General features: G+C 55.4%; 1 protein-coding gene across 1 annotated transcript in view; it reads left to right on the top strand.

Annotated features, from left to right (window-relative positions):
* The first annotated feature begins 2,381 nt into the window (after nt 1-2,381).
* Nucleotides 2,382-10,461, top strand: part of TNRC6A (trinucleotide repeat containing adaptor 6A) — a 39,062-nt gene continuing 30,982 nt past the window's right edge. Inside the window, 2 exon segments of the mRNA XM_060260693.1 lie at nt 2,382-2,572; nt 7,407-7,455. Coding sequence (XP_060116676.1) covers nt 2,533-2,572; nt 7,407-7,455 — 89 coding nt within the window. The 5' untranslated portion in view covers nt 2,382-2,532.

The raw sequence follows: 10,461 nt of genomic DNA, 5'->3' as shown, positions 1-10,461 counted from the left end.
AACCCAAGAGGGCTGCATCTGAGTGCAGCCCAGCACTTCCAGTCTGACACCGCTGCAGTTCCCCCAGCCCTGACCTGTAAGAACATCTGCACGCAGCAAGGTCAACCAACGCCACCCCCACCCCCCTGAACAGCAGAGGCCAGCATGGGAGGCCATCGACAGGCACTCAGCTCTCTCCCCCACCAGGCGGGATCTTTCTAGAGTGGCCGGCCATAGGAGGTGGGGAGAGGGCTCAGGGCTCCCCACTTCAGCCTGCCGGCTTCCCTTCCCTGGCTGTGAAACACCGGCTGGCCTCTGCCACAGAAGTTGGCCAGGTGACTCCAGCTCAGCCACACCTTCCCTTTCTAATCCTCCTAACCAGGTTGTTGTGAGGAGGAGGCCCAGGAGAGGGCCTGGGAGTTCCTAGAGGGGAGAAATGCAGCCAAGAGGGGAAAGAACTTGAGGGTGCTCAGCAGCAGGCCCAGGAGTCTGGAAAGGTCCCCAACTGCCCGAGGAGAAGACGAGATGTGTCCATTGTGTGTGTCCCACTCATCTTCTCATCTTAGCTCCACTCTCAAGTTGCAGCTGACTTACAGTGACCCAAAGGTTTGTCAGGGCAAGAGACGGCCAGAGGTGCCTCTGCGTTGTCACCTTGGATTTCCGTGGCGCTCTCCCATCCGAAGGGCCGACCCTTCGAAGCTTCCAGGATCGCACAGGACCAGGCTTAGCTGGGCCATGGAAGTCAACACAGGCAAACAGAGGTGGTTTGCCCTGGCCTGCCTCCGCCCACCCAACAGCTCTCTCTCGTTTCTGAGACTGGCCAAGGTCAAGCTAGCCAGGGCAATCCCGGCCGGGGTGGGCTCTGCTAGCCGCTACGGTGACCAGCAGTATTCATGCAGCAGGAGTTGGAGCAGCCCTGTGAGGAAAGGCGGGGAGATGCTTTTCAGCACAGCTGGGGATGCGGGGGAGGGAGGGAGGGGCACACACCTGCAGTGGATGGCCAAGCGTCACGTGACGGACACTTCCTGGGGCCTTCCGCCTAGCAGATGACTTTGGCAGAAGGATGGGGGGGGGCACAGGTGGCCAAGAGCCGGATGAGCCCAGCGGTCCCTGCAATCATGGCCGTGCTTGGTTGTGGGGGTCAGCCACTGCAGCGATCTCCTGTTGCTTGCAGGGTCTCCGTGTAACAAAGCAGCAGACTGGACTCGCTTACGCCTGCAGTTTTCTAGCCCCTTTCCCAGGTGCCGTCAGTCCTTTCAACTTCTCGCCTGTGCACCCCGCAGCTGTGTTCCCACGGCCGGTTGTGCCGTTAAAGAGCCCAGTGCCGCTTGGCCCCATCACACAAAGCTAAAAATCCTCTGTCCCGCTCTAGGAGCCCCCTGCCATGCTAAGAAGCGCAATCCCAGCCCAGCTGGTGCCAATAAAAACCCAACGGGGCTTGTGCCAACAACGGCATGTCGCTGGTGACCGCTCTCCTGCTGGATCCTGGCCCGGGCGGCGTCTTCCCTGCATTGTCTAAGCACCGTTTCCCCCCACTGACAGTGAATTACAGCTGAAAGGATACCGGGAGGGGGGGGGAGGACTGGGCTCTGAGGCCCGATTATGCTTCAGCTGTTCTGCGTCAGTGAATCATGCTTGTCTTTTGTATTTACGCACTCCCCTTTGTGTTCTTAATGTGAAAGAAATCAGGTCTTCATTGAAAAGAAATGGAGCCGGGCCTTGCTGACGGAGGGAGGGAGGGATGAGCGGTGGGGGCAGGGCTTGTGAGTGAATGAGCCCTGGAGGGAGGATGCTGGAGGGGCCTTGGACGGCTGCCCTCACTGCTCCTCTCTGGCCTCCACAAGGTGGTTTTCTCACACCAGTCTTTGCCCCACAGGGAGCCGTGCAGCCTGGAATGCCAGAAGCAGGGAAGAAGCCCAGGTTCCGTTCCAATCCCTCCGCGGCCCACGTGCAACCAGCTCTCTTGTCTTTCCTCTCTCTGCCTCTTGTGAGCCTCAAACATCCCAAGGTTGGGACTTGTAAGCCCCAAAAGAGTTGCTCAGGGCAAGCAGAGACCCAGGCTGCTGGCCTGGCCATTTCCCGCCTGGGAGGAGGGGCTCGGCTGTGATTTTGGCAATGCCATTTGGGGTTTCCAGGCACGGTCGAGCTCCACCCTCTGCATAACCATCGGGTGGCACACCTTCTTTCCTTTGGAATATAGACATTAGAGGGTATTTCTGAGTAGCAAAGGCAAGGTCCTGCAAAAAATGTTTCCTTGGAGCTCACAGGGGTGTTTTGATCTGAACCGAAGCCTCAGAGCCACAAGGGAGGGGCCTTTGCAGCCAGAATGTCCGGGGGGGGGGGGCTGCTTGCCGGCGGAGAGCCTCCAGATGCATTGGGAGCTTGTGATAGGGCAGGCTAGTCCAGCGGGGGCACCTTGAAGGTTAAAGGCTCCAGTCCAAATCGGGCCTTGTCTTGAAGGGGAGGGCACAAGAGGCCCCCTCAGCTGGGGTGGGGGAGGGCCACAAAGGCAGGGCTGCCTCGCTCTCTGGCGCCTCAGACAGAGGGGGGGCCATGCACTTCTCACCGGAAATGAAGCTGGGGATGGAGCCAGGTAGGTTCTAAGACAAAACAAGCAACCAGGGCTCTGCCCAAACAGGCGCGCGTCAGCTCTGGTCTCTTTTGGCAGGGCAATTCCTCTGGATATAAGGTTGCCATCTCCAGGCTGGGAAAGGCCTGGAGATTTGGTGGGGAGGTGGAGTCTGAGGATGGCAGGCTTTAGGGAGGGAAGAACTTCAACAGGGCCCAAATGCCATTAAGTCCTCCTTCCAAAGCGGCCCTTTTCTCCAGGGGGCTGGTCTCTGGTGCCTGGAGATTGGTCATAATCCTGGGAGATCAGTTAGAGTTGCCAATCCCCAGTGGGGAGCAGGAGAGCCCCTGGTTTGGAGGCCTTCCCCGATTCCGGTTTATCAGAAAGCTGGAAGGGGAGGGGTGAATGTCCACTGGGCACTCCATTATACCCTATGGAGATGGGTTCCCGTGAGGTATAATGGAGAATTGAAGATCCTGTGAATTTAGGGGGAGGTATTTGTGAGTTTCCTGCATTGTGCAGGGGGTTGGACTAGATCAGTGGTCCCCAACCTTTTTGGCACCAGGGACTGGTTTTGTGGAAGATAATTTTTCCATGGACCAAGGGTGGGGGGATGGTTTTGGGATGATACAATTATGCACTTTATTTTGGTGTGGTGGTGAAGTGTGTAGAACCAGGTTTGATTCCCCACTCCTCCACTTGCAGCTGCTGGAATGGCCTTGGGTCAGCCATGGCTCTTACAGAGATGTCCTTGAAAGGGCAGCTTCTGTCAGAGCTCTCTCAGCCCCACCCACCTCACAGGGTGTCTGTTGTGAGGGGGAGGGAGGTAAAGGAGATTGTGAAACACTCTGAGATTTGGAGTAGAGGGCAGGATATAAATCCAATGTCATCTTTTTATTATTATAATATATAATGAAATAATTATACAACTCACTCCTGATTGCTAACAGGACACGGACCAGTACCGGTTCATGCGCTGGGGGTTGGGGACCCCTGGACTCGATGACCCTGGAGGTCCTTCCAACTCTATGATTCTAACTGACCCACTGGAGGGGGGGAGGCTAGAAGCACCATATATCCAGCAGGGCTTTTTTGATAGAAATAGCCCAGCAGGAACTGATTTGCATGTTAGGCCACACCCCTGATGTCACCATTGTTTAACGGGGATTCATTTGCATATTAGGCCACACCCCTCACACCAACCCAGCCCGAACTGCTAAAAAAAAGCCCTGATCTCCAGCAAAGTCCCAAGCCTGCAAGAGGCTGGAGCAGGGGGTCCGAGTCTATGAGCCCCCCAGAAGGTGGTCCCATCCCCCACTCTATGGTGGCACAGCTCCCTTCGGGCCTGCTGGTCCCCCTGGCTCCGTCCAGTTCAAGAAATGCCTGGGGGCTTTGGGGGTGGAGCCAGGAGACTTTGGGGGCGGAGCCAGGAGCAGGGGTGTGACAAGTATGATTAAAGGCCGAAGGGAGTCCTGGCCATCACATTTAAAGGGACTGAGCACCTTTTCAATGCCTTCCCTCCATTTGGAATAATGAAGGATAGGGGCACCTTCTTTGGGGGCTCATAGAATTGGACCCCCTGCTCCAACCCTCTTGAAACTTGGGGGGTGTTTTGGGGAGAGGCACCGGGTGCCAGGCTGAAAATGTTGAGCCCCTATCTCAAAAACACCCCCCCCCGTGCCCCGTGCCGGGAATCAGGCTCCCTGGGGCGGGGGGCCAAGGGCGGCGCTCCAGACGGTTTTGCCTCCAGCTCCCATCAGCCCCAGGCAGCATGGCCAAGGGCCGGGGCTGATGGGAGTTGTAGGCAGAGACCACCTGCCCTGGGGGAGAGCGGAGCGCCCAGGGGACATTTCCGGGCCCTGGCAGAGCCTCCTGAGTGGGCGTGGCGACCCCTCCTCCGCAGCGCCTTCCCCAGTGGCCTCGCTGGGGTTGCCATGGCGGCGCCCCGGAAGCGGTCTGGGCGTGGGCGGGGCTTCCGGCTGGGGCGGGGCGGGCGGCTGCGGAGCGTCTCCGCCGAGAGGGAGGCTGGAAATGGCGGCCGGGAGGGGGCAGCGCAGCACGGCGCCGCCCCGCGAGGAGAAGGAGGGGGAGGAGAAGAGCAGCCGCCGCCCCCCCGCCCCCCACCCGCTAGCGACCCCCGCCCGCCCCCCCCACGCACGCGCGGTAAGCCCCGGGGGACACGTGGCCCTGCAGCCCCCGCCCCCCCCGCCTGCAGAACGGGCCCTCTGCCTGGGGGGGAGTGCATGCACCGGGCTTGGCTCCGCTGGGGTGGCCTTGCCTCAGCCAGAGCTCTGGCACAGTTGTCCTGGGAAGGGCAGCTTCTGTCAGAGCTCTCTCAGCCCCACCCACCTCACAGGGTGTCCGTCTCCTGAGAACCAGTTTGGTGTAGTGGTTAAGTGTGCAGACTCTTATCTGGGAGAACCGGGTTGGATTCCCCACTCCTCCACTTGCAGCTGCTGGAATGGCCTTGAGTTAGCCAGAGCTCTCTTATCTGGGAGAACCGGGTTGGATTCCCCCCTCCTCCACTTGCAGCTGCTGGAATGGCCTTGGGTCAGCCAGAGCTCTCTTATCTGGGAGAACCGGGTTTGATTCCGCACTCCTCCACTTGCAGCTGCTGGAATGGCCTTGGGTCAGCCAGAGCTCTTATCTGGGAGAACCGGGTTGGATTCCCCACTCCTCCACTTGCAGCTGCTGGAATGGCCTTGGGTCAGCCAGAGCTCTCTTATCTGGGAGAACCGGGTTTGATTCCCCTCTCCTCCACTTGCAGCTGCTGGAATGGCCTTGGGTCAGCCAGAGCTCTCTTATCTGGGAGAACCGGGTTTGATTCCCCCCTCCTCCACTTGCAGCTGCTGGAATGGCCTTGGGTCAGCCAGAGCTCTCTTATCTGGGAGAACCGGGTTTGATTCCCCACTCCTCCACTTGCAGCTGCTGGAATGGCCTTGGGTCAGCCATAGCTCTCTTATCTGGGAGAACTGGGTTTGATTCCCCACTCCTCCACTTGCAGCTGCTGGAATGGCCTTGGGTCAGCCAGAGCTCTCTTACCTGGGAAAACCGGGTTGGATTCCCCCCTCCTCCACTTGCAGCTGCTGGAATGGCCTTGGGTCAGCCAGAGCTCTCTTATGTGGGAGAACCGGGTTTGATTCCCCACTCCTCCACTTGCAGCTGCTGGAATGGCCTTGGGTCAGCCAGAGCTCTCTTACCTGGGAGAACCGGGTTTGATTCCCCACTCCTCCACTTGCAGCTGCTGGAATGGCCTTGGGTCAGCCAGAGCTCTCTTATCTGGGAGAACCGGGTTTGATTCCCCCCTCCTCCACTTGCACCTGCTGGAATGGCCTTGGGTCAGCTAGAGCTCTCTTATCTGGGAGAGCCGGGTTTGATTCCCCACTCCTCCACTTGCAGCTGCTGGAATGGCCTTGGGTCAGCCAGAGCTCTCTTATCTGGGAGAACTGGGTTTGATTCCCCACTCCTCCACTTGCAGCTGCTGGAATGGCCTTGGGTCAGCCAGAGCTCTCTTACCTGGGAGAACCGGGTTTGATTCCCCACTCCTCCACTTGCACCTGCTGGAATGGCCTTGGGTCAGCCAGAGCTCTCTTATCTGGGAGAACCGAGTTTGATTCCCCCCTCCTCCCCTTGCACCTGCTGGAATGGCCTTGGGTCAGCCAGAGCTCTCTTATCTGGGAGAACCGGGTTTGATTCCCCACTCCTCCACTTGCAGCTGCTGGAATGGCCTTGGGTCAGCCAGAGCTCTCTTATCTGGGAGAACCGGGTTTGATTCCCCCCTCCTCCACTTGCAGCTGCTGAAATGGCCTTGGGTCAGCCAGAGCTCTCTTATCTGGGAGAACCAGGTTTGATTCCGCACTCCTCCAGTTGCAGCTGCTGGAATAGCCTTGGGTCAGCCAGAGCTCTCTTATCTGGGAGAAAGGAGTTTGATTCCCCCCTCCTCCACTTGCAGCTGCTGGAATGGCCATGGGTCAGCCAGAGCTCTCTTATCTGGGAGAACAGGGTTTGATTCCCCACTCCTCCGCTTGCAGCTGCTGGAATGGCCATGGGTCAGCCAAAGCTCTCTTATCTGGGAGATCCGGGTTTGATTCCCCCCTCCTCCACTTGCAGCTGCTGGAATGGCCATGGGTTAGCCATAGCTCTCTTATCTGGGAGAACCGGGTTCGATTCCCCCCTCCTCCACTTGCACTGCTGGAATGGCCTTGGGTCAGCCAGAGCTCTCTCGCAGGAGATTCTAAAGTCAGTTTGGTGTAGTGGTGAAGTGCATGGCAGAACTGGGTTTCGTTCCCCACTCCTCCACTTGCACCTGCTGGAATGGCCTTGGGTCAGCCAGAGCTCTGGCAGAGGTTGTCCTTGAAAGGGCAGCTGCTGGGAGAGCCCTCTCAGCCCCACCCACCTCACAGGGTGTCTGTTGCAGGTGGGGGGAGGTAAAGGAGATTGTAGGCCACTCTGAGCCTCAGATTCAGAGTATAGGGTCACTCTGAGCCTCAGATTCAGAGTAAATCAAACATTTTCTTTTGCCGCCAGAGACTGGGCCTGGGTGGAAACTCCTCCAGAACTCCCCCTAAGTGTGGGTGCCATGGCTGTTATGTTTCTCTTTGCAACAGGGGAGCAGCATAAGAGCGCTTTCCCATCTTGGATGAAGGTCTCCACTCTGTGAAACAGTTCAAACGCTTACCTTGGGCTTCTCCCCCCCCCCCCTTTGCCTTCCAGTTGTGGGAAGCCCCCCTCCTCCCCCAGCGAAGCCCTTTTTGTTTCTTCTGGTCTGCCGTTGACAGGAGAGGTGCACAGCCATGATCTTGTAACTCCTCTTGTTACGTGGCTGCTGATGTTCTGGCTTGCCGTTTTTCTGTTTCAGAGTGTTGGAAGCTAAAGCGACCAAAGAAGCTGAAAGAACACTTAAGCAGGTAAGAGCAAAACTAGACGGGTGGGAGCACCCACTCCAGAGCATGGGGGGGTGGGGTCACCTGCTAGTTTTTCTTCTTCCAGAGACTGAGCTGGGACAAGTGGCATTTTGTGTGCTCGGTACAGCTATATTATCTAGAAATGTGTCAGGATACAGAAATGTTGTCAGTTTTATTCTAAGGTGCATCTGAGCAAAGGGGCTCTCTTATGAAGTCCTGTTACACTCCTTTAAATATCTTGCCAAACATATTTTCCTTGGCTACATTGAGGCAGTTGCAGCGTCAAGCAAGGGCAAAAATGAATGCCTGGCTTGTTTTGCTTTTTTTTCCCTTCTCCGGCCAAGTGGATTTTTATTGGCTGGGAATCATCACTGGCCTTGAACTCAACACAAGCTGCATTATGTGAAAAAAAGCGTTTGTTCCGTGTGTGTGTGTGTGTGTGTGTGTCTCGTATTAAGGAGCAAATGCTAGGGCCCATTAGTAGCCAGGGAATTTTGAAACTTCTTATTGTTGCATGACTAATAAAACTGTAGCATTTGCAATAGACTTTAAAGGAAGACATTTGTCAAATTTAAAACTGTGACATTGAATGCAAGATGCATAAATATATGGTTTAGTGTTTTTCGGTTGTAAAGAATTCATGGTCTCTTCTGGCAAGAATCTTGTTAGGTAGACCAGGCCTCTGTTTGCATTTTTGCAGACTGAAATTAAGATTGTGTCATGGCTAAGCAATTGTGTAAAACCAGACCTCCACTCCCCCCCACATCAGAATTCAGTTCATTATCCAGGATTTATGCTTTTCTTTTGTTTTGCATCTTTTTGTATCTTTGTTTTGTGCCCATGATTTCCCCGGGTATAAAATGGACATAAAGCAGGTTTTACCCAGTGCTTCCAAATTTGTTCAGTCAACCCTGCCTATTGTCACTGCCCATGACCCAGCAAATGTCTTTCAGAGGCCACTGGTTTGTAACTGGGATCCTGAAGGGTTTCTGATTTCAGCTACCAGCGGGCCTCAGGATGGCTTTGCTAGCAAGAGCCAGCAGTGAGGTCAGGCAGGGTGACTGAATGACACAAGCGCGTCTGAGCCGCTTTCAGATTTCTCTTTTGCAACCTGAATGGCTTTACAAATCCACTTTCTCCACAGCTCTGCCATTCTGAAATCAGATTCCAAAATGCCCACGTTGGACTGAGTTTTTTTTTTGTGAGGCCATGTTAGTTTTTAACCTCTTCCTGAGTTGTAGAAGCGTAGCTGCTGTTGTGAATCCATTGAGTGTCTTTGCTTCGTTCTTTCTGCTTGTGGTTGGTTTTGAAGTTTCATCTTTGGCTTTATACTCGTGTGTGTGTGTGTGTGTGTGCACGCGCGCTCATGACGCGTGGAGTAATAGAGGGAGGTGAAGAGCTTTGCGTGCCTTCAGATAAGCCCCTGCCTAAGCCGTCGCTTTATTGTTCCTTATTTTAACAAACCCTTAAAATGCCTTTACTTTGTTTTTACATTGAGTTTCACAAAACACCCACAGAGAAAACGATCAAAACAATGAAATCGGAAGGAACACAGGACTAGTAACGTAGCGTAAAAACTAACTAGAACAGCATCCTGGCCCCCACCCCGAGGTCTGTGTTCTTCAACAGGGAGAAAAAGAGTGAGCTCTCAAGAAAGCAGGAATGTCTCTTTTCCCTTTGAGGGGGGAATTTACAGGGCTGCCTGGTGGGAAGAGCTGCCCCAGCACCTCTTCCCTATGCCCTCCCTTGAAACTGATCCCTCTGGCTTCACCAGACCAGGTGCTCCTTGTGAGGAGCCTTCTTGTCCTTCAAAGTATGTCAGGAGGATCCACGCCCACCCGGAGCCCCCAGGGCTGCCTCTGCTCCCGTGCTCTGGAGAGGAGCAGCTGCTGCAGAGGAGATCAGGACCCGGTGAGCGGAGGAGGCCGCCCAGGTCTGTTTCAGAGCGGGAGTGATTTGACACAACAGCAGCAGACGACTCTTATCAAGTTAATTGCCAGCTCTCCACCTCTGCTCGCAGGAAGGACAAGCCGTTTAATTGCAGTAAAATGTTTACCTTGACATAATTAGTATACCAAGAACAAATTGGAGCGAATGTACCAGCGGTACCCAAATCAGCTGGCATGTAAATAAACTGCCTGGGAGGAAATGCTGTTTAAGCACTGGTGCTGAATGCTGCCATAGGGCCTGCAGCAAGGCACCACGTTGGCAGTCTCGCGCGGTGGGATGAAAACGGGGAGGGGAGAGGCATTCCCTTTCGGAAAGGACAGGCTCTCTTGCTCTGCAAACAGTGGGGGAGGCGGCTCTGTCATGAGCCTGCAAAGTTAATGTTTAAATGATTGACGGGAGTCTGGCAGTTTGGCTGATCTCTGCTTCCCAGAGCTCTGGCCAGACACGGGCCCCGTTCAGGTGCCTCCCGGTCATTGGCCAGACTAGCCCAGCCTCATCACATCTTGGGACCTGAGCTGGGAAGGTCCTGGTTCATACTTGGATGGGAGACCAGCCAGGAGGCCCAGAGCTGCTAGCAAAGCATCTTTGGACGTCTCCTGCCTTGAGAGGTCACCTTAAATTGGTTGCAACTACCGAGCCAGGTCCCCTTGGCCCGTCAAGGTCACGCTTTGCTCTGACTGTGGCTGCCCTCCAGAGTCTCGGGCGGAAGTCTTCCACGTCATCTGCTGGGTGGGTCCTTTGGCATGCAGAACAGGCTCTCTCCTTCTGTAGGCATCAGGCGCTGCCCTGGGTGTGAATAGCCACGTGTCAGGTATTATTATCAGGCCATGGGGCAGGCCTTGTTATCTGTTATCCAGAAAAGGGCAACTAGAATGATTAAAGGGGAGGGACGGTGGCTCAGTGGTAGAGCATCTGCTTGAGAAGCAGAAGGTCCCAGGTTCAATCCCCGGCATCTCCAAAAAAGGGTCCAGGCAAGCAAGCGTGAAAAACCTCAGCTTGAGACCCTGGGGAGCCATGAATGGGGCTGTGGCTCAGTGGTAGAGCATCTGCTTGGGAAGC

The sequence above is a fragment of the Heteronotia binoei genome, chromosome 20 (genome assembly GCF_032191835.1).
Source record: "Heteronotia binoei isolate CCM8104 ecotype False Entrance Well chromosome 20, APGP_CSIRO_Hbin_v1, whole genome shotgun sequence".
Lineage (NCBI taxonomy): Eukaryota > Metazoa > Chordata > Lepidosauria > Squamata > Gekkonidae > Heteronotia > Heteronotia binoei.
The sequence above is the reverse complement of the archived record's forward strand: the minus strand, read 5'-3'. Positions and strand labels throughout refer to the sequence as shown.